The sequence below is a fragment of the Barbus barbus genome, assembly GCF_936440315.1.
Source record: "Barbus barbus genome assembly, chromosome: 47".
In the NCBI taxonomy this organism is placed as follows: Eukaryota; Metazoa; Chordata; class Actinopteri; order Cypriniformes; family Cyprinidae; genus Barbus; species Barbus barbus.
Window position 1 is genome coordinate 16,229,517 of NC_136725.1, and position 23,378 is coordinate 16,252,894.

At 35.7% G+C, this 23,378-nt stretch overlaps 3 protein-coding genes across 4 annotated transcripts; 2 read left to right on the top strand and 1 right to left on the bottom strand.

The window, feature by feature from the left end:
- The first annotated feature begins 1,474 nt into the window (after positions 1-1,474).
- LOC306866031 (transmembrane protein 120A-A-like) lies at positions 1,475-5,890 on the top strand. Its single transcript, XM_079410986.1, has 12 exons — positions 1,475-1,660; positions 2,622-2,740; positions 2,825-2,941; positions 3,219-3,278; positions 3,453-3,548; positions 3,720-3,809; positions 4,165-4,230; positions 4,489-4,550; positions 4,655-4,747; positions 4,839-4,903; positions 5,221-5,289; positions 5,490-5,890. The coding sequence occupies exons 1-12, from the start codon at positions 1,583-1,585 to the stop codon at positions 5,598-5,600; spliced, it is 1,026 nt and encodes a 341-aa protein (XP_079267112.1). The 5' UTR covers positions 1,475-1,582; the 3' UTR covers positions 5,601-5,890.
- Positions 5,891-6,570: 680 nt separating this feature from the next.
- Positions 6,571-19,051, top strand: LOC306865891 (NADPH--cytochrome P450 reductase-like). 2 transcript variants are annotated; one of them, XM_079410714.1, is made up of 16 exons: positions 6,571-6,622; positions 7,410-7,607; positions 11,738-11,786; positions 11,899-12,027; positions 12,147-12,296; positions 13,232-13,356; positions 13,468-13,557; positions 13,923-14,021; positions 14,272-14,388; positions 14,928-15,046; positions 15,190-15,371; positions 15,948-16,097; positions 16,176-16,443; positions 16,528-16,673; positions 17,467-17,552; positions 17,812-19,051. In XM_079410714.1, the coding sequence occupies exons 2-16, from the start codon at positions 7,438-7,440 to the stop codon at positions 17,954-17,956; spliced, it is 2,025 nt and encodes a 674-aa protein (XP_079266840.1). In that variant the 5' UTR covers positions 6,571-6,622; positions 7,410-7,437; the 3' UTR covers positions 17,957-19,051. The 2 variants fall into 2 exon arrangements, with proteins under 2 accessions (XP_079266840.1, XP_079266841.1); XM_079410715.1 differs by lacking the exons at positions 6,571-6,622; positions 7,410-7,607 and adding an exon at positions 9,721-10,347.
- Positions 19,011-22,192, bottom strand: rhbdd2 (rhomboid domain containing 2). Its single transcript, XM_079410716.1, has 4 exons — positions 21,894-22,192; positions 20,671-21,075; positions 20,373-20,523; positions 19,011-19,589 (listed from the first exon to the last, which is right to left on the bottom strand). Exons 1-4 carry the CDS (start codon positions 22,072-22,074, stop codon positions 19,169-19,171), a joined length of 1,158 nt encoding a protein of 385 aa, XP_079266842.1. The 5' UTR covers positions 22,075-22,192; the 3' UTR covers positions 19,011-19,168.
- Positions 22,193-23,378: the final 1,186 nt, after the last annotated feature.

Genomic DNA, 23,378 nt, shown 5'->3' on the forward strand with positions numbered 1-23,378 from the left:
CTTGCACACAATCACAGCAGTGAGTCTGTGACCCATAGACATCACCAGACTCTTGGTCTCATCCTTTGAAATACTTTTCCCGGCCTTTAATGCGGCCAATTCCACTTGTTGCTTGTTTTGGGGAGTTTCTGCCTTTACTCTCCTCTTCATCTGGTGAAATTCATGTTCAATCAGATTTAAATCTGGAGATTGACTTGGGCAATCTAAGACTTTCCATTTCTTTGCCCTTATAAATTCCTTGACTGAACTGGCAGGGTGTTTTGGGTCATTGTCCTGATGCAATATGAAGCACTTCCCAATGAATCTGGTGGCATTTTATTGAATATTGGTAGGCAAGATTGTTTTGTACCCTTCCAAATTCATTCTGCTGCTGTCATCATACATTAAGTCATCAGTAAAGTTGAGAGGGCCTGTTCCAGAGACAGCCATACATGCCCATGCCATGACACCACCTCCACCATGCTTTACAGATGAGGCTGTATACTTGGGATCATTTGCAGTTCCCTTTTTTTTTACACATTTTTGCTTTCCCATCACTTAGATAAAGGTTCATCTTTGTCTCATCGGTCCATAAACACAGTTCCAAAACTCTTCTGGCTCACCTTTATGCTTTTTTTGCAAACTCTAATCTTGCCTTTCTATTTTTGGTGCTGGTCAGAGGTTTGCATCTTGCTGTGTAGCATCTGTAATTCTGTGTCAAAGTCTCCTGAGGACAGTAGATTGTCAGAGCATCACCCCAGCTTTCTGGAAGTTGTTGCTGATTTTACAGACACGTCTTTTAGGGTTCATTTTCACAGCTTTTATGATTTGTCTGTCATCAACTACTGTTGTTTTCTCAGTCGATCAGGTAGTTGTTGGTTGCTGGTGTCGCTGGTGGTTTCCAAACTCTTGATTTCTCCATGCCCTTTGTTTTTGTTAGAGCTCTATCTGACTTCCTCTTTTCTTTTAGCATCCAAATTGCTTGCTTTTCTCTCAAAGTCAGCTCCCTCATCTTCATGTTTGTGTGTGTCATCATCGAATACAAGATTCAGAATACAGAAGTAATGGATATAACTGATACTACACATTCCCTGCTTTTAATATATGAAGAATTAATGCAACGGGACACAGCTGATCACTAAGAAAGACCTGTGAGGCAACTGTTCCAATACTTTTGGAGTGCACTGTATATAATGTGTTGTAAATTGAATAAACCTTTTTAAAATTCGCTGCCGAATCATCATTCCTATGACATAATAAGAGGTTCTGTCTACAATTTCAACACTGACCCTGAACTCGAGTTATTCACAGTTGGTATATTCCCTCTCCCTCTTTATGGGCGTCTGTGGGAAGTCAGTCAGTAGGCTACCGCGTCAATGATGTATCTGTCTTGTTTTGAAAGCGCTCATTGGTCAGATTGCAGGGAGGGGCGTTTCATTATTCCGCGGGGTCGGCCTCTGATTGGCTACGCTTGTTGTGACGCTGCGTTAAGATGACAGACGTCTGTCAAAGATATCGAGGCGCTCCGACAAGGTGGAACAGACCGCTATTCTCTTCACTCTTATCTGGGAACACTCCCTTTCATCACATACACTCTCTGGAAATGTTATTTAACCCGACTGGTTTGAACGAATGTTTACAAGAATGGGAGGATCTGGAAAAAGACTATCAACAAGTTCAGGTGAGGAGTCTTTCTTTCTCCTCTGCTAATCAGATATAACGTTAGCACGGCAGCTCTGAACTGTGAGATCTTACTCTTCTATCTTTAGAAATGTTTTTTATATACATTATAATTGTTTTTATTTACAAATGTATCGAAGTATCGCTATGAATAGTTAATTGTATCGATACGCTTCAGCTTTGAGCACTAGCTGCTTAGCAATTTAATCCTTACCAACTCTCACAGTATAACAGTGGTACAATAAAAAAAAACTTTTTTTTTTTTTTTTTAGCTAGTTATTAATAAATAGCACCTGCAGTTCCCACAAATATAACGTGTAATTGTAAGATATATATATAGTATTTTGCATTGTATTTGTATGGGTCAATGACAAATAATAACGTACAATATCATAAAAATAATCATTTTTAACACATGTGCCAAGTTAATAGAAATATCTGCCTTGGATTAATAATGCTTTCAAATATTTATGAGAAACACACACACACACACACACACCGAGAGAGGTTTGTTTTTGTGAAAAGTGGGGACATCCCATAGGCATAATGGTTTTTATACTTTACAAACTGTATGTGCTATTGCCCTACACCTAAACTTAGCCCTTTTTTTTTTTTTTAGCATTTTTACTCTCTCTCTCTCAAAAAAAAAAAAAAAAATCCTCACTCTGTATGATTTATAAGCATTTTGAAAAATGGGGACATGGGGCAATGTCCTCATAAGTTACCTTCTCCTTGTAATACCTGTGTCATACCTGTGTCATTATACAAATTTATGTCCTCATTTGTCACAAAAACGCGCGCGCACACACACACACATCAATTATGGGAGTCTAAAAATGTTGGTCTGTCCACACAGATGGTGAAATAAATAGTAATAATAAACCTTTAAATACATCAAAAATATCAAAATGTTCATAATGAGAGGTATATACAAATTTGTAATGTCTATATTTGTTGCACAGGAGACACATCGCCTTTATAAACAAAAGCTGGAGGAGGTTTCGAAACTGCAGGATAGCTGTTCTTCTTCTATTGCAAGGCAGAGGAAAAAGATAAAGGATCTCAATGGATCCCTGCAGGAGTATGTCATGAGTTATATATGCTTTGGTTACAAACAAATGTTATTGATCTATATATTATATTAATGATTTTTTTTCTTTCATAGATGCAGAGCAGTAGTGAATCCAGAAGATGTAAATAAAATAGATGAAATCCAAGATTCTATAAAGGAAAGATCAAATGTCTTCTTTGAGATGGAGGCCTTCCTGCCAAAGAAAAATGAGTAATGCAAACGAGAGATAGCTAATGTCACCTCTGTCACACCCTCTTAAAATACACATTATCAGCATTTACTGTTCAAAGCAGGTCATACAGCTCTGTATTTGCCTGTTTCTAATTCAGTGTTGACCTTAAAATACTGACTAAAGGTGTATAATAAATAATATCAATAATAATTGATAGTGGTGTGTGGATTTGCAATTTACCTTGTTCAAATACATATAATGATTTGGCAAGCACCTGATGCTAACATGAAGTGCATTACCCTGTTTTTGTTCCAGGTTATACCTCAGTCTTGTTCTTGGAAATGTTAATGTTACACTCCTTAACAAGCAGTCCAAGTAAGTTCTCCGAACAGTCCTATTTGAATAAAATGTTTTGAAAGTTTCAACACCACAATAGCCTTAACTTGTGACCATCATCTTTAAACACTGTGGTGTCACAAAATGCAGTCATGTTAATGAGTCATGAGTCATGTGATTTGTCTGACTTTTGCCTGCTTCTCAATTGTACAGGTTTGCCTATAAAGATGAGTATGAGAAGTTCAAACTATACTTGACTGTGCTGCTCTTGTTGTTCTCATTTACCTGTCGGTTTTTGGTCACCTACAGGTACATCCTTATTGCAACCAAATATGGCAATTCTTTGAGAATGTAAAAGTGTAATTTTTTTATTTCTTGTAGAAACAGCCATTTAATCATTGATTATATGTAATGCTGCATGTTTCACTAATATATGTGAAATAATCAATTGAACCTATTTTTTGTCTTGTGTTTCGACAGGGTTCTAGATGCACTTTTCAACTTCTTGTTGGTGTGGTATTATTGTACATTGACGATAAGAGAGAGCATCCTCATTAATAATGGCTCCAAGTACGAATAATCATATGATTATACTCTTAAAAATAAAGGTTCTTTTAATTTTATTTAATAAATGTAACACAGCCTTTCAATAAAGGATAAATTGAGACTAAAGAAAGATTTTTTGGTTCCATGACAAACTTTAAAGATCCATGGAACCTTTCCACAATCCTCACATAAATTTTACTTTTACAATAACTATTCACTGGAAGGATTTTTTGGGAACACAGAATGGTTCTATGGCATCATTGCGAAAACCTCCTTTTGGAATCTTTATTTTTTTACAGTGTATGTAGTATTCTTGACATGTATTAAATAAGTACTACTGGCTATACGGTAAAGTTTCAATACTTGGCTTGTGTTTCAGGATCAAGGGCTGGTGGGTGTTTCAACACTATGTCTCAACATTTCTCTCAGGAGTAATGCTGACCTGGTATGACACTCTTAACTCTGACACTGTTATATATTACAACAGTACATCTTTGAATCTTTGCTACTTTAGTATTTTAATATGTATTAGATTAATCAGATTAATCTATTTTGATTAAATGCTTAAAATGAAATCTTTTTAGTAGGATATCACACTTTATAGTAATTTTTGAGGAACAGTAGAACAGAATAAGTGTGAAAAAGACTGAGATAGTATGTGTGAATAACTGATGTACGTCAGCTGTTCATGTGTGTCTCACAGGCCAGATGGTGAACTCTACCAGATGTTCAGAAATCAGTTCCTGTCCTACTCCATGTATATAAGTAAGAACTGCTGCCTTATAGCATTAGTAACACTTTCAGTGTAATAATGATTTATTCATTGTTTTATTTAATTGTTTATTTTTGTTGTTTTGTTTTCCCTTCAGATTTTGTTAAGTTTCTTCAGTACTATTACCAGAGTGGCTGCTTATATAGACTCAGAGCGCTTGGAGAAAGACACAACATGGACCTCACAGTTGGTGCGTATTGTGTTGTTTTTTTGTCTTTTTTTCCTCATCCTATTGCAGAATTATCAGCTAACACATGTTTTCTCATGTGCCTTATGATTAGAGGGGTTTCAGTCCTGGATGTGGAGAGGTCTGACCTTTCTACTGCCTTTCCTTTTCTTAGGCCATGTAAGTTTGATACTGTGTTTGTTAATCTTGGGTTATTTTGCAATAAATGCAATCATCTTGCGTGGGCAAACAGCTCACTTCCTGTTTTGTGGCAATATAATCATTGTTGTAAAGACTTCTTCTGTGGCACAGAGGGCAATATGTCAGCTTAAAGCTGTAATATTATAATTTACCTGTGCTTGAATTACAGTACCAGACAAAAGAAGAGTTTACTTTATTTACTGACATGAAATGTTGACATGGCTATTCAGAAAAGTTCTGATGTAATTCTATTGTTATTATGCTGCGGTTCTAACCGTCTTATTATGTATATCCAGTTTTTCCAGCTTTATAATGGAATTACACTCTTCCAAATGGCCCAGCTTCCAGAATGGAAAGAGTGGCAGGTCAGTTTTTCAAAATAATTTTAAATGTTTACATCATGTGCCAACATGTATTAGCTTAATAAAACAGTCAAATAAATATGCATACATTATATATAACCATTGAAGATGTGTATTTTGCTTAAATCAAGAAGTATTAGTATATATATATATTTCTTATTATGTTGAAATAGTTTGTAATTCAAATATTTTCTTTTTCTTAGGTTCTCATGTGCGGCTCTAATTTCCTTGTTTTGTTCATGGGAAATTTCTTCACCACTCTTGGTGTTGTTTACAACAAATACATGGATCAGGACAAAGCCAAAGCTTTATAAATGACGGGCACAAAGGCACTGCTGAACTCTTTATTAAAGCAATTTATGTTTTAAATAAATGTCATTGTGTTAATATTTTGTTGCCTATATGTTGTCAACAAGTGTTTTTTTCTGTTTGTGGTTCAACCTGGTTAAGTTATGATTTTTATAAATGTGTCACAAAGCATAAGGGATGAAATGTATTTCCCCTAAACCTAAAATATTTAATATTTTGCTTTTATTTTATTAAAGCACTAAGTGTCACAGTGTTTTGCACACCATGTCAAAGAAAGTCCTGACATAAGAATATGATAACAGCGTGTTATTGTTTTCTTTTTTTAAAACACCTCTGGCCTGTGTTTAAAGTTGATTCGAATGGGCAAGTTAATAATGATCTCAAAGACAGAAGCTAGAAGACAGTTATGGAAATCATTTGCCATCAGTGGCATTATTCCACAATGTCAACACATGACTTTACCATCATAGGACTATGACACCTTCATGTGAGTAAGAAGCATGTGCAGTCAGCCAAAGCTAGGAAAATCTGAACAAATTTTTCAATATTTTCAAGAATTGATTGAGGAAGCCCTGTCAAACAGAAATGGGAAATGGAAATATCCCTTACGTGCCTTCAGCTCAGCAGAACGTTAGGCCCAAGGTTTTTACTACTGGTTTTTAAACCAAAATGTCCAGTAAAGAATTCACCTTACTGAGCATAACAGTTTTTTAATTCTCTTTTTGTCTTATTTGAACAAAACTCTCATTGCTTTAATAATTGCCAAATAACTCTACAGTCATAGACAGGCGCCCTTCAGTTAAAAAAATGCTGCAATGGACAAATACGTCAGAATAACTATAAAATATTTTTTTTGAAGAACACGTTAACGCATTCTAAACATTAGAACAAAGCAAAAACAAGTAGAATCTGATCTAATTTGTAGCAGGGGATGCAATCCGCGAGGGATATTGGTACTTGCGCTGGCAACCCGGCGTTTGAATGTGACGTAAGCTCGTGCTGTGCTCCTCGCTCCATCTAACCGGAGGTATGTGTTTTTAATGTGTGTAACTGTTGAATTATATTAATATCTATTCTTATTAGCTTACAGGCAGTCCTTTTGTGAAGTCCTAAACAAAAAGTGAATATTTTGTGTGTATACGCGAACGTCTGCCCTTGTATGAAGTACTATGGCGATGGTAACATGATAGTATCAGATGTGACTTTGCTACGTGATTCTGAATGATTAACATATTCATGTACAATGGACGTCAAAATATTTATATAAAGACGTGTTAAATGTCCAAAAACGTGTCAGTATTACAGTACTTCTGCTTTTTAAGACATACGGGCTATTTTGTAACACGCCATGGCTGTTATCAAGCGATAAAAGTTTCAAAAGGAACCAAGGTTGTGAAAATTTACATTAATTAGAAATTGACGAAAGTCCTTCAAAGGAAAGTGTGTTTTGCAATTGGTCATCATTATGTAATTACACTGAATCTTCAAAAGAGGGCACAACAGTCATAAATTCTATTGTTTGTCAAAGGCACAACCTATGGAAGGAAAAATGTAAACTTTAAAAATAAAATCTATCTATCCATTTTTTTTGACATTTTATATATAATTAATAAATTATATAAATAAAAATTGTAATTGTGTGTGTATATGTGTACACACACACACACACACACACATACATATATATATATATATATATATATATATATATATATAGTGTGACTTCCTAATTTATGAATGTATGTATGCGTATTTCAGTCACTTCAATCAATTGTAGACTAATACTAAGTGATGAAAACAATCTGTTTTCACAGACATATCTGCTTTCTGGATTCTGTGAAAATGGTGGACAGTGAATCCCAGCTGCTCTCCGATGAGGAGCAGACTCCGGAGCCTCTCCTCGGCTCTCTGGACATCTTCCTTTTCTCTCTAATTGCAGGACTGCTTATCTACTGGTTCTTCTTCCGAAAAAAAACAGAGCCTATTCCAGAGATCAAGCCATTCACTGCAGTGTAAGTGCCTGATTTGAACTCCCCTTCCCCCTTCATTTGTCCTCAAGAGGGAAATATTACACCCACACAAATGTTTCTGCATGACTGAAATGTTGATCAGAGCTTTACAAAAGCAAAATACAAATGAAAGCTACAAAATGGAGCTTATGCATTAGAGTTCATGGCAGAAACTGTGTTATGGGGTTCAAATTTGCAATAATATTTTTGTTGGATGGCCTGTTTATAGTTTTTCTCCCCATAGACCTTTGGCCTTGTTTGAACAAAGCATCCTTTCTGCAACATGGCTCGTTCCTAAAGCACTCTGTGGTTCGGTTGGTCGTGGGTTCCAACATTGCAAAGTGTTGACATCATGGGATCGAGAGAATGTGCGTCCATTACATTCTGTCTCAGTGTTATGGTCTGTAGCAGCTGAGACACAGTTCATATACAAAGTGGTTATGTGCCATTGTGAATGCCAACAGCTACTTTGTTCATGAATTTTCATACATGCCTAGTATGGAAAAAAAAAGTGAATTTCCTGTTGGGTTTTCACAATGCTCAACAGATGTGTCAGTGACTCAGTTGATGATATCAAACTTTAAACTTAGCTGTGTAATAAACAGAAGGATTATGTGACCCTGGACCACAAACCATAGGTTGCACATGTATATTTGTAGCAATAGCCAACAATTCACTGTATGGGTCAAAATTTAGATTTTTCTTTTATGCCAAAATCATTAGGATATTAAGTAAAGATCATGTTCCATGAAGATGTTTTGTATCAAAACTTAATTTTTTAATTTTCTCGATATTTAGATTTTTTTTTTTTTTGCACCCTCAGATTCCAGATTTTCAAATAGTTGTATCTCTCAGTTGTAAATCTCAATTTCAAAAAATTGACCCGTATGACTGGTTTTGTGGTCCAGGGTCACATATGAGCTTGAAAATGAGTTTTGTTTGTTCAGATGGAGTCACAGGATGTTATTCTTCCTGAATGTTCCTCATAATCCTTGCCAGTCAGTTGTAGTGCTGTGTGTTAAACTTGTGACCTATTCACCCTTGAAAACAAAGAAAGGCCTGAGGATTTTAGCATCAAGGTACCGTTCAAAAAAAATCTTTTTTAAAAGAAATTCATACCTTTATTAAGCAAGAATGCATTAAATAAATAAAAAGTGACAATAAAGACATGTATGTGACCCTGGACAACAAAACCAGTCATAAGTGTCAATTTTGAAATTGAATTGGATTTATATGAAATTATCATCTGAAAGCAGAATAAATAAGCTTTCCATTGATGTATGGTTTGTTAGGATCGGACAATATTTGGCCGAGATGCAACTAGAAAATCTGGAATCTGAGGGTGCAAAAAAATTTAAATATCGAGAAAATCGCCTTTAAAGTTGTCCAAATGAAGTTCTTAGCAATGCATATTACTAATCAAAAATTAAGTTTTGATTCATTTACAGTAGGAAATTTACAAAATATCTTAATGGTCCATTAATGAAACATGATCTTTACTTAATATCCTAATGATTTTTGGCATAAAAGAAAAATCTTATCATTTTGACCCATACAATGTATTTTTGACTATTGCTACAAATATACCTGTGCTACTTTGGACTGGTTTTCTGGTCATGAAATAAATGTATCATGGTTTCCGATAAAATATTAAGCACCAAAACATTGAGAATAATAAGAAATGTTGAGCACCAAATCAGCATATTCGATTGATTTCAGAAGTCATGTGACGCTCAAAACTGGAGCAATGTCTCCTGAAAATTCAGCTTTGCATTACAGGAATACATTTTAAAATAGAATGACAGAGAAAATACTTATTTTAAATTGTAATAATATTTTACTGTATTTTTGTTCAAATAAATTTAGGCTTGGTGAACATTTCAGAAACATTAAAAAAAAATACATTTTAGACAATAGTGTGCACAACTTTTCCTTCCAACATAAATCACTTTTCACTATTTATTGATTGTGTTTTCTAAAAAAGCAACACATAAAGAACAGAAAAGAATACAGGAGGAAATGATGTGCAAGTAGAGAACTCTATTATCAGGAAGACATGTTTAGTAAGCAGGAAAGGATAACCTCTTCCAATTCTCTCCACTTCCTGGTTCACATTACTCACACTGAAGGATCGCAGCCAGTCCAAGCCAAGTCCTGAACAACTCCACTAGTCTTTCTTCTTTAGTTGTTTTAATCAAATGCATTTCTTATGTGGCGGGTGTTAAAAACTGAATTAAATCCAGAAACTTAGATTGTCTTTTGTTTAGGGATCTCTTGTATTTTATTAGGCTGGGAAAGGGAGGGAATGGACTCCTTGTGTTTGCGTTGGCAGGAGCATTCAAGTTTTTATGCATGTGTGTGTGTGCATTTTAGATTGGTTGGGGGTTTAGTAACAGCGTTGTGCTGCAGAGATCCATGGGAAATGTTGTATATTCCTGTTGCTTTGCAACCGCTGTGCTCTGGCCAGATGGCAGGAGAGAGAGAGAGAGACAGAGAGCCCGTCTCAGACCCTCGTCTGCCTCACACCCCCTTTTCCTGCACTGAAGAGTGATGTGTTTTCTACAGAGCCTCCTAATGAACTTTTACGCAAGTCAAAGGACTTTCTCAGGCTGTCTGAGGGCTTGATCCGAACCTCTTAGAGACGAAAGTGCTCTGTATGCCGAACCCTTAAGGACAGGGTCTTTTCCCCAGTCATGGGATGCATGTTCTCTTTGCCTCAGGACAGACTGGCCGCTGCAGAGAGGTTAGTCTGGGACAGATGGATGTTTATGCAATGTTTCTTCTGTTGTGATAGATATTTCAGGTGATATTTATGATATATATATATTTTTTTTTTTGTAATTACGTTTGCTCGAAGAGATTGTTTATAGTCTTGTAAAGTGTGCGTGCAAAAGCAAATTAAGATTTCCAAATTTTATTTGCACAAAGGTATGACTTTTGTAGAATGCTGCATGGATTCCCTATGAGAAGCGGCTAATTTGTTTCTTTCATTTTGAGCTATAAACAAGTATGTAGAGGAGGAATCCATTGTTTTGCTCTGTGATGTCTTGCCAGTGCAATGATGGTTATGTTTAGTAATTTGATAGTTTGATTATACATTATATACCCTAACCCTGAACTCTACACTCTAAGGTTTGGGCATGCTTAAATGAATCTACACTATTGTTCAAAGGTTTGGTGTCTGGAGGATTTTTTTAAAAGTATTTTTGATAGAACTCTCTTTTACTCACCAGGCCTGCATTAATTTGACAAAAAGTATTGTGAAATATTACAATACAAAGACACCTGTTTTCTATTTGAAAAATATTTTAAATGTAGTTTATTCCTGTGGTGGCAAAGCTGAATTTTCAGCAGCATCACTTAAGTCTTCATTGTCACATGGTCTTTCGGAAATCATTCTAATATGCTGATTTACTGCTCAAGAAACATTTTTTATTTTTATCAATGTTAAAAACAGCAGTTGTGCTGCTTAATATTTTTTATTAGAACCATGATACATTTTTTTAATAGAATATAAGGTGGAAAAAAACAATCTCCTTGTCTGTACTGTTTTATTTGATAAATTTAAAGTTTTGAATAAGTTGAATAAATGTATTAATTTCTGTTTGAATCCAAAGTATTGAACAATATTCTTAAAAACACATAGATAGATAGATAGAAATTGTGCTTATGTATAACTTTTAGTTTGATTTATTTGTTCAAATGTTTATTTATTTAGATTTTTTGTAGATGTATTTGGAGGAAGTTTATTTATAAATTTTGGAAAACTTATTTTTTACATTTTACAAATAAAGAGCATTTTAATAGGAGTAGAAACCATAAGATTATTGCATCAAACTTGCTACGTACAAGTAAGGTTTTTGAGCTTTGTGGACTACCTTCTGTTCTTCATTGCTGAATTAACATGAAAGTTTGTGGTTTTCATTAGTTGAACAATGACTGAAAGCAGACATGTTCTAATGCTGTGGTGCTCTCAGAGGGGTGTGAACTTCAGGAAGTTCTCCTGTGTGGAAAAGGCTGAGAAAAGAATGGCTCAATCCCCTATTCATTACCAAAAGAATTGGTCTGGCATGCTTTTCAGCCTTTTCACATGTGTGTTCTTTCTCTCTTTTTTCTTCTTTTTCTCTTCATAGAACATCACAAATACGTGAGACCAGCTTTGTTGAGAAAATGAAGAAAACGGTGAGATTTTCAGGAACATTACCATAGTAATTAGAAAAGTTCTAAAAATAATTCTTGAACAATGGGGAAAAAAAGTTCCATTATGTTTGGTTTCTGTATCTTCCCATTCTAGAACCGAAACATTGTGGTGTTTTATGGATCCCAAACAGGGACTGCTGAGGAATTTGCTAACAGGTTGGCAAAAGATGCCCACCGCTACAGCATGAAAGGCATGGCTGCTGACCCAGAGGAGTATGATATGGTACTTTCACCATTATTTCTTCCTGTTTAATGCACACTATTAAAAATCAATCAGTCAAGATCAGAACTGAATACTTTTCAACTCTTTTGACTTTGGTCATTATAATCTCCCATTCGCAGTCTGAGCTGTCTAGACTGAGAGAGATTCCTAATTCCATGGCTGTGTTCTGCATGGCAACCTATGGAGAAGGAGACCCCACAGACAACGCTCAGGAGTTCTACGATTGGATGCAAGGGACTGATGATGATCTAGAGGGGGTCAATTTTGCTGTGAGTAATACTCCAATATCAGCAAAGCTAATTTGTTTCTTTTTGTGATTCTATTGTGAGTAAGCGGAGATCAGGAGATTGCATGGGACAACCTACCATCTATGTTAACCCTCCAAAATTCCTGGCCTTTTTATGGAGTGGTACCTATTTCCTGGGCAGTCAGTGAAGTTCTTAACAAGCCTGAGCCCGAGGCTGTCCCATAGTTAAGGGGCCCATGGAATCCTCATCAGTTCTCTCTCACCAAATGGAAACATCTGGCCTTGCCAAACAAAGCTAGAGCTCCATCCCAGCGGAACCTCTCTCTTAGCGGGACTCTTTCAGATGGAACCGGATCACTGGATCTTCTGTTTCTTTGATTCTGGAGACATGGGTGTCCAGACTCCGCTGAAGTTGGACCTGTATTCTGGATGAAAGCCTTGTGGTTTCAGTCTGGAGTTCTCAGATTCTTTTATGTGGTTGTGGTGGGACAGCGTGATAAAACATGTGGTTGGAAACATTACTGCAGTGCGTCTACAGTGTTATATGATTGTAGGACAGGCTAGATAGGCAGAGGAAGTTAAAAAGAGCAAAGAAGATCTTCCAGACAAAAATCATAATTCTGTTGCAATTTAGTCCAATGCATTGAAGTCAGTTTTAATCATAAATGTATATTGTGTTATATAGTAAGGTTCACCAGAAGTCCTAATTTAGGTTTAGTTTCCATTTCCATTCGGCGACTCGTATCTCAGTTTGATCTTTTTAAACTGGAGAGGAAGTTTTGAATGTTTAAGTAAAACCTTGTAGTAGATTGAACTCACATTAAAAAACAATACAATTTAAATGTTTTTAGTTGATATTAAGCATTTAAAGTATTTTATGTGTTGATTGAAAGTGTCTCTATTCAGTCTTTTTTACTCCTTGCAGAGTTTGAATGACTTTTTTTATTTTTTTTATAGGTGTTTGGTTTAGGAAATAAAACATATGAGCACTTCAACGCCACAGGCAAGTATACAGACAAGAGGCTTGCTGAACTTGGGGGAAATAGGGTTTTTGACCTGGGCCTCGGGGATGACGACAGCAAGTGAGTGAATAAAAGATTGAAACACATAAAATGGATAAACATGTACAAGTTGGCCTGTTTTAATTCATTTTCATTGCATGTCCTAATTATTTAATCTTAAATCATTTGTAGTTTGGAGGAGGATTTTATCTCTTGGAAAGAGCAGTTCTGGCCTGCGGTGTGTGAGTTCTTTGGCGTGGAGGCCACGGGAGAAGACAGCAGGTATTATTTTTCTTTTCATGCTTGTCTTGTAATTGAATCACAATTTTTAATTTAAAAACAGTCTGCAATACAGTCTTGTATTGGTAGGCAACAAATAGTAGAATTTAAAAGAGCAGACCAGCTGTATGAGATTATCTAGTTCAAAAGTGATGTTTATTTGATGGGTATGTTGTGGCAACACAACACATGCAGTATCTCATCTCCATATTAGAGGAAGCAAATCCATTTATCATGTTCTTCCATAACAAAAACCTCCCCTGTCCTGCTTTGAATAGGTTTTTGCATCTTATTAAACATCATAGGTGTTTTGAATGCTTTAAATACAGGCTTGGATGAGATCTCCCATCCTTTTTGTGTTCTTTCAGCATTCGGCAGTTTGAACTGGTGGTTCATAATGACATCAATATGAATCAAGTGTACACCGGAGAGATGGGGCGGCTCAAAAGCTTTCAGGCACAGAAACCGTGAGTTCAAGTGATTGTGTGACACCGATCGGCATTTTAAAAGATCACTCTTGATCTGAGAGTACATTTTATGCTTCTATTGTTTAGAAGTCTGTAAAATGACCTTCAGTTTGTGTAAAGTTTTTTTTTAATCATGGTTTTGTGAATAACCTTTTTTTAGGATAAGCTAGAGTCTCATGTTTTAAATGATGTACTGAAATGTTATACTAAAGCATTTCATCTGATTACATCATTCATTTGATTTGTGTAGACCGTTTGATTCAAAGAATCCTTTCCTTGCAACTGTGACTGTTAATCGTAAACTGAACAAAGGAGGAAATCGGCACCTGATGCACCTCGAGTTAGATATCACAGACTCTAAAATCAGGTATGCTTAATAATTGTCTTGATGGGTAAATATCATGAAAAATTAACATTTCCTGGTCACGTTTCACCCTAAAATCCAAAGGGAAAAAAAGTTAATTGTGGGAAGAAAATTAAGCCTGTTTTTATTATTTGCATTTTTTGTTTTACATTATATTACATAAATAATACATATAGAATTGTATTATTTTATTATAGGTGTAATATAATAAGGGTGTAATATAATCCATGTTCTTGAGGGTTTTAATGAGATTCAAGCTCTTATAATTGTGTTCATATGATGATGTGATGTTGATTCAACAATCTGAGGTGATTCCACAGTTATATTTTTTAATTATTATACTTAATATTACAGCATTGTACAACTAAAATGGTTTGAAATATCACTACTACAAATAGCAATACTGCTATTCGTATAACATATAAAAGAAGTTTGCATGCATACTGTGCATAATATCTTCACTATTGAGTATATATTCATGCAGTGTCCAGAGGTTTTTTTTAATATCCACATATTAATCAGTTGAATACCAAACTTGGCAGATATGATTCTGGAGACCATGTTGCTGTTTACCCCACAAATGATGCCGCGGTGGTCAACAGAATAGGAGAGAGACTTGGAGTAGATCTTGATGCTGTAATCTCTCTTAAAAATCTGGACGGTACGTACTAATCTGAAATATTATATAATATCATATTATATAATTAAAATATTATATCATATTATATAATTAAAAAGTTAGAATGTTTTTTTTTATGTATATTGTAACATGCTATGATTGCTAATAATGTTTTAATTCTGTAGAGGAATCCAATAAAAAGCACCCGTTCCCCTGTCCAACCACATACCGCACGGCACTGACTCATTACCTTGACATCAACAACATGCCTCGCACAAACGTGCTGTATGAGCTAGCGCAGTACGCCTCTGATCCGCAAGAACAAGAGAACATGCGCAATATGGCGTCTGCTTCACCTGAAGGAAAGGTTAGGATCACATCATAGTCACTGACGTATGGAAGCCCGTTTCTGCTACTGAACAAAAAAAAAAGGTAATTGTGACATTTTATCTCACAATTCTGACTTTTTCTCGCAGTTGCGAGTTTACATTTAGCAGTTCTGACTTTTTTCTCAGAATTGTGAGATATATATACTCACAGATGTAAGTTATAAAGTCAGTATTGTGTGAAATAAACTCGCAATTGCAAGAAAAAAACTTGCAATTTTGAAATAAAGTTACAATTCTCAGAAAGTCAGAATCGCAAGATATATTCTTTCTCAGAATTGCAAATTTATATTTCTCAATTCTGACTTTTTAATACGCAATTGCAAGTTTATATCTTGATTTTAAGAAAAAGTTTATATCACCATTCTCTGAAAACAAAGTCAGAATTGAGAGATGTAAACTCACAATTGCAGGGGAAAAAATTCAGAATTGTGACATTAAAAGTTGCAATTTAATAAATTTTTTTCAGTGGCAGAAACGGGCTTCCATACTGATGTAATAGTAGCCTATAGTAAAACTTGAACATTTTTATTCACCGTCTGGTTGGTCTTTTAAAGGCTTTGTATCAGAGTTGGGTTTTGTATTCTGAGAGGAACATACTAGCTATTCTAGAGGATCTACCTTCCCTGAATCCTCCTATAGACCACCTTTGTGAGCTCCTTCCTCGACTTCAGGCTCGATACTATTCTATTGCCTCCTCCAGCAAGGTAAAACCTGCAGTTTTTGATATTATACCGTCAATTAAAAACCTTGAGGTTGACACATTTTGTTCACCCTCATTTCAGGTCCATCCAACCTCTATCCACATCTGTGCTGTGGTGATTGAGTACACCACCAGGACAGAAAGAGTCCACAAGGGTGTGGCCACCAACTGGCTTAAGAACAAAGAAGTGATCGATAACGGCCATAAACACACCGTTCCCATGTATGTTAGGAGATCCCAATTCCGGCTGCCATTCAAACCTAGCAACCCTATAATCATGATTGGGCCTGGTACTGGCATCGCCCCCTTCATGGGCTTCATCCAGGAGCGAGCATGGCAGAAGGAACAAGGTGAAGCTTGAAACTTGTTTTGACACAACATGTGTATAATAATATAGCATAGGTATCTCACTCAGTTTCTTCTCTCTGTTGCAGGGAAGGAAGTTGGTGAGATGATACTTTACTTTGGTTGTCGCCATAAGAACGAGGACTTCCTGTATCAGCAGGAACTGGAGGAGTTTGAGAGGGCAGGTGTGCTGACACAGCTTAACGTTGCCTTTTCCAGAGACCAGGAGCACAAGGTGAGTGACATAGGGATGCACTGAAATTCAGATTCTGACCAGTAACTCAATTATTTTCATGTTATGGCCACCATTAATGATATTAAAATGATATACTATATTGGCTAAAAAAACATCTATTAAATGATTTATTTGTTTTGTATAATGGATATTAATTTTGATGTTATGATTAACAGTGTTAAATTATTAGTGTTTTAAAAAGTTAACTGTGTGGCAGATGACGGCAAAACTAATACAAATTAAAAATAGGAAATACACATTTTTAAATCAGTTTTTAAATTTCTAATATTATTTGCATATTCCTTTATATAAAAATTGTATTTAGCTAGGATGCATTAAATTGAACAAAATACATTTATGATATTCCCAAATATTTCTATTTCAAATAAATGCTGTTCTTTTTAACTATATTCATCAAAGAATATGGAAAAATAAATGTATTTTACAATAATATTAATGATTTCTGAAGGATCATGTCACACTGAAGATTCAGTGTTGCATCACATGAATAAATTACGTTTTTAAATATACCAAAATAGAAAACTGTTATTTTAAATTGTAATAATATTTCACAATATTTTACTGTAATTAAATGCAGCCTTTTTTCTTTCAAAAATCATACCGTATTGGAAAACAAGAAACAGATATATATTTATTTGCATCCAAATTTAAAGATTGGTCTTTGGTCTTCATTACCATAGTTTTCATAGCAAAAGATTTTTCACAATATTAAAGACTTCCATTTTTAGTTTGGGACTTAAGAGTAATTCTGTGGACTGTATTGTTTTTACAGATCTATGTGCAACATCTTCTGAAGAAAAACAAGGAGCAGTTGTGGAAGCTCATTCATTCAAATAATGCCCATATCTACGTTTGTGGGTAAGAACCAGAAGTTGCTTCTACCACAGATGAATAACATTCTTATGAGCACAATCCACAATAGTAGTTAACTGGCAGGATTTCAGTGGAACATTAAACAGCCTGAAATAATTATAGTGCTTCCATATAATTATGATTTTTCTAGCATAAAGTGGTCAATACTGCCGTTCATCAGTATCATATTGTATCTTTGAAGACCACAGCATCTCTTTCCAGCAGCATATTTGCTTGCGTATGTAATGAGAATGTGTCCTTGCAGAGATGCACGTAACATGGCTCGGGACGTGCACACGGCCTTCTATGAGATTGCAGAGGAGGTGGGCGGCCTGACGCACACTCAAGCTGTGGACTATTTCAAGAAGCTGATGACCAAGGGCCGTTACTCGCAGGACGTTTGGAGCTAAGCTAATTGATGAACCAATGTTTGCCACTTTACCTCAAGCCATCATTTCTCCAAAAGCTAGAGCTACAACATTTGAGAGTTTGCCTGGACTGATTGGTTATATAATAGAGTTTTGATGAAAGATACTGTACTCCAACATCACACAAAAGCATGGTTTAACATTCTTCCTTCAGATGAGTTTAGGATATTCAACCTACTGCAACAGGAAACTGATTTGACTGCATTTGAACCCTAAACGGCATTGGATGTTCATGTATACGCAAATGTAGGTCAAGGATGCAAAATGCTTATTTTTTTGAATGAGGCCTTATAAAAACTATTCATATATAAATGTCATACTCTTTTTATTGTTTTATCTCTATGTGAAAAGACTGCAAGTATCACTTTGTGATGTACTGTAAAACTTTAGATTTTTGTGATAATGTGTTTCAAAACATTCTGCAATGTGTTACAGGAAATTAACATTTTAGGTCAGTCATGTTTTTTTGTTCATGTGATGTTTGTTCCTTTTTTATTTCTTGTTGTTTCAAGATGTTCTGCCACTATTTTAATGTTTTAATGTTAAGTAGCAGTGAATGAGCAATTATGCAATCAACATGACTCCCATCTTTGGGTGAAATGTTACATCCTATTAGTCAATTTTTTAAAGTTTTAGCAACTGGTCAAGTGTTAATGGTCACAGGAATATATTAAAGATGTATTTTCCCTAACATTTTAAAAGGTGCGTTTATAAAGAGAAAAGTTATTCTCTTATTTTCTTATGCTTTTCTTGACTGGTATGCCTTTTCCATTGATTTCTACTCATGATTATAGAATTGACTCTTCAATTCATCCCCTAGTGAGCCAAAGCTGCCACTGCATTGCGGTTTTAAAAAGAGACAAGCTTGCATTTGTTTAATTTAAAAACTTAATGCATAAATACTGCTTGGGAAGAGAAGTGTCATTGTGATGTCAGATGTTATGTGCAAAATTGTAATCTCAGTCATGCAATGTTTGACAATTAAAGAATATGCACAAACTGTCTGGCCTCAAAAAGTGTTTGTATCAACATGTTTAAAAAAAATACTGCAGTATATAAAGTTTATTAAAACATCATAGAAGCATTTTTACTCAATTCAGTTTTTAATTTAAGGTACAAAATGTTCTTTAGCAAAAAAGCAACTGTATAAAATGAACAACAAACAAGAAAGCCTGCAGATGAGGCATCAGATCTCTAGGATGACAATGACACCAGGGCTCCAGGAGGAGTTGTGGGAAAGGCAGGCACTCCAGACTCTGAGTGTGAGATCGGAGGTGTGAATGGCACTCCTGGCTGAGGTAGTTGAGTGAAGGGCTGACGTGTCAGGTTGACTGGAGGCTTGAATTGATGCTGAGCGAATGGGGACATTGGCATCCATGGGCTGCCGGTGTGATGGCTGTGCCCATGATGATGACTGTGACCATGACCGTGTCCATGTCCATGATTGTGACCAATGCCGACTCCAGCATAAGGTGAAGTAAATGTATGTTGCTGTTGAGGATAAAGTGAGACAGGCCAACCATCGAATGTGTTGGGCAGGCTTCCAATAACTTGACCATTGGTGGCATTTACTGGAGCGTAGGCCTGGACAGGGTACGACCCTGGTGGAGCGTCTCTGGAATGACAAATATTACAAGTTTACTTTGGAAATGTAATAGGTTACAGAGTACAAGTTAACCTATTTAAAACGCAATAAGTAGTGTAACTATTTAAATGACTTTATTAAAGAAATGGAACTGATTATATTTCTAAATTTCTAACAAATGTTAATCATTTTAAAACATTTAAAGCAGGCAGTGTTAACATTGCAGTATGTGCTCAACACTGATTACTGTCAGACTTACAAAATCCTTCATCGTTTGAATTAAGATTATAATTTAATTTTAAAGCACAGCCACCACAAAATCAGACTTTAGCTCCTCTTTATACTTTGAGATCATTCTGAGGTTAAATACAGATTAAAAATTACAAGAAATAGTTTAATAGCTATTATACTGTTTTTTAAATCAATTCTTTACATATAGCTATGACAAGAAACCCTGCATCTAACAATGCCTTGGGAAAAAAAGTTCAAGTTTTCATTGAGTTTTCACTATTGGCTGGACTGTTTAAGACCTGCATTAATCAAATGAATAACCTCCATATGAAACCAACGGACTCAATCTCAAAATAAATGATTCTCAGATTCTGTTACTTAATTAAACAGGCTGTGGCATAATACTAAAATAATAACTAATAAAAAAAGCCTGAAATGCATCACTACTTACTACTTTCAGCTGCTCAAGATGAAGAAGATAAAATCTGCACTCTAACAACCTTGGCTTCTACACACTGCAATATGAATACCATAAAGTAAACAACAGGGTGACCATGTATAACTGTGGCATTGATCACTCACGTGAGGTCAAGTGGCTTTTTGCGCTCTTCGGTTGAAGCAGGAATGAACTGGACACCAGGTATATGCTTAAGCGAGCGAAAAGGGAACTTCTTCTCCAAGACTGAAGCTCTAGATTCTGACATCTCTAATAAAGAAAGCCATCCCATCCCATCTAAAAGTACTCAATTAAGGAATACTATCAAAATACACTATACAGCGATTCAACTAAATCAAAGGATTGTCAGGCTTTACAATACAGGATTGCCGTATGAAGTAAAATGAAAAAAGTCTTATTCTATACATTTAAGATTAAGGATACGTAACATTCCTGTAACGATGGCCAGAACGTTGCAAAGGAAAAAAGTGTTTGGAAAGAACAGGGTTAGAATTATTAGAATAATCCAGGGGAGAGATGCAGTAGGCACACTGACGCCCATAATATAGGCCTTCCGCATAGCAGAATTGATGGTCATCATTCCCAGGACAGACAGGGCTAATGGGACGAGCCCGTTTACTGAGCTCCTACTGGCCGGGGAGAACAGCAGTGACTCCAGCAGCACATGTAGGAGTCCACAGATGGACGACAGCAGCAGTGACCGGTACAGGAATCTGACCGTTCCGATTCCTCGCTCCAGCCCGCTACAGGGAAACGCCATCAGGACGCCACTTAGGAACAAAAGCATCATATTCTTGTGGTACAGGAAGTAGGTGAAGAGTTTGTAGACTGTAGACACAAAAAAATGAACAAATATGTTATGGTATATTTATTTATTTTAATATATGATAACATAACGTAGCGCCCTACCAAATTCAGTAAACATTACAAGTTTTTGATCTGAAGCAAAAAAGTATTTGAAAAACTGACAAAGGTAAGACTAAGTACTTAAGGTGATGGATAAATAGGAAAATATTAATTTAACGATGTTCGTTATGTATATAAAAACAACACATTTTGAATTTATTGCAAAATATGTATATATACACATATTTATGTAGTTTGGAGCATAGGGAGGTTGACTTGATCATGCGCTTTATAGGAGTGGGCGGGAACTAAAGGGTTCTTTTGGCGGAGTGTTGTTTCCAAACAGGTTTCTCACCCCCAAACTCACGTCATTGGTCGATGTTGCCCGAGACCCGCCTCCGGTGATTCTGATTGGCTAACATACGTGAAAGAGGCGGGTTTAAATAACCAATAACTTCAACTGCGGGTGGTACTGGAGGCGGGACATTCAACAATATAGTTGGTCCATTTTCCTAAAGCGAGACTACATGTAAATTTAAATGTACTAAAGTGAATTCTGTCAAAGTTTAGGAGTATATTAGCATATAGCTGGCACAAGAAGTAAAAGATGGACGACAAACCACAAAACTGTAATTTTGAGGTATTTAAGGCACGTTCTGCCCAACATAATAACGTACATTCATTAAGACAGTAGTTGTGGCTCACAGGCTACACCAGTCTACAAAATGCAATTTATTTTTGTGCCTTGTTGAAGGAAAAAGGGAGTTATTTGTGACTTGTAAATTTTAAACAACTCTTACCATGGCCACTGAAGACAGCACTGGACTCCAGACTGAAAAAGTGCTCTGAAATGTCTAAATAATATGGTATGACACTAAAAACACATGACAGCACGATCACACACACCACCCCACAGGTCAACTCTATAGCCGGTGCATAATCTGCAAACGTCTTCTTCCAGTTTTTCAAAGTGCTATGCATTTTCAGGATGGAGAATGTGCATCATTTATAAGACACTGTAAAAGAGCAATTATTTACGGGGAGCGGATGCCTTTCGTGTTTTAGATTTCAGTTCCAGCACTTGAACCGCAGCTTCCGCGTTAGAGACAGGTTAATCAAGGAGATTAAAATGCGCAGCCTTTGCGCAGTTATGTGCAGACTCTACATTTTTCAGCCTCAGACGGCTATTGTGCACATATTACTTAAAACAGAGCGAAATTTCGCTAATGTAATATACCTAATATTTTCAGTTGTCACTTAAAAATAAAATAAATCGCCCTCTTTTTGAACTGAATCTCACAAAACGCTTTCAGAATCAGAATGAGAATTATTTCCAAGTGTGCTTCTTAGTGAAGCTTCCAGTAAACAGAAAACGCAATGAGCTATATGAGATATTCTGTGTTCTGCTTATTAGGAAACACCAGATCCAAATTAGGCTAAGTTAAGAATCAATATGAATTAAAATCGTATTATTAATTTTCATAAACCTAAACGTTATTTGCATTTTCACTAAAATGTTGTATGAATCACTCATACTTGCAGTGAATCTGTTTGATGGGAAACTAATTAATGTGATGACTAATGCTTCTTGAAATCAATTGGGCCTGTAATATCCTAATGTTTCTCTAATTTGGACTTCCTGCTACTTAAATCTAATACTGGGGCATTGGCTAATTGTCCACTTTGTCACAAATTGTATGACTGTGTAATAAGCGATAAGGGAATGTACCCTCCCCTATGGGTCAGATGAGGATTTGGATTTGATAGGAAGAAGAGAATAACAATACACATAAATTACTGACAGATACAGTATTACAAAAATAAATGTTACAAAATAAACACATTAAATAGGGGTAAACCTGCACAGATTAAATCTAGCTCTTATGGATACAGGTAAACAGACGAAAACAAAACAAGGGGAAGGTGAGGTCAGGTGCAAACCCCACCTGCTCTTTGTTCAGTAAGAGACAGGTGTACAAAGTCATGAGTATGATGCAGGTATGGGTGGAACAACTTAAACTTCCACAAAACCCAAAGCAGCTATTACATTCCATTGAAATAAAAGCTCTGCCTGTTAAAAGCAGCTTGACCTGTTAGTCCATGAAACTGATTTACAAGAGATACATGAAACAGCAGCCACAACAAAATAACTTTGTAAAAAACAAACAAGTGTTTGAATCTATTGCTTGTTATTTCTCATAAGCATTTATTTTAATTTTACTTAATTTAAAATATCACTTAAAATAATTAAAGCAAGTTTTTTTTCTGCAGACGTAGCTCCAAAT

What these genes read in the sequence shown, in the direction of transcription:
- LOC306866031 (XM_079410986.1), top strand. Translation starts at nt 1,583, where the DNA reads ATGTTATTTAACCCGACTGGTTTGAACGAATGTTTACAAGAATGGGAG. An exon ending in TTCCTGCCAAAGAAAAATGA is followed by an intron (nt 2,942 to 3,218) that starts GTAATGCAAACG and finishes TTTTTGTTCCAG; the next exon opens with GTTATACCTCAGTCTTGTTC. An exon ending in CTTTCCTTTTCTTAGGCCAT is followed by an intron (nt 4,904 to 5,220) that starts GTAAGTTTGATA and finishes ATGTATATCCAG; the next exon opens with TTTTTCCAGCTTTATAATGG.
- LOC306865891 (XM_079410714.1), top strand. Translation starts at nt 7,438, where the DNA reads ATGGTGGACAGTGAATCCCAGCTGCTCTCCGATGAGGAGCAGACTCCG. An exon ending in AGCATGGCAGAAGGAACAAG is followed by an intron (nt 16,444 to 16,527) that starts GTGAAGCTTGAA and finishes TCTCTGTTGCAG; the next exon opens with GGAAGGAAGTTGGTGAGATG. An exon ending in CCAGAGACCAGGAGCACAAG is followed by an intron (nt 16,674 to 17,466) that starts GTGAGTGACATA and finishes TTGTTTTTACAG; the next exon opens with ATCTATGTGCAACATCTTCT.
- rhbdd2 (XM_079410716.1), bottom strand. Translation starts at nt 22,074, where the DNA reads ATGCATAGCACTTTGAAAAACTGGAAGAAGACGTTTGCAGATTATGCA. An exon ending in TGCTGTCTTCAGTGGCCATG is followed by an intron (nt 21,076 to 21,893) that starts GTAAGAGTTGTT and finishes TTGTGTCTACAG; the next exon opens with TCTACAAACTCTTCACCTAC. An exon ending in AAAAAGCCACTTGACCTCAC is followed by an intron (nt 19,590 to 20,372) that starts GTGAGTGATCAA and finishes TTGTCATTCCAG; the next exon opens with AGACGCTCCACCAGGGTCGT.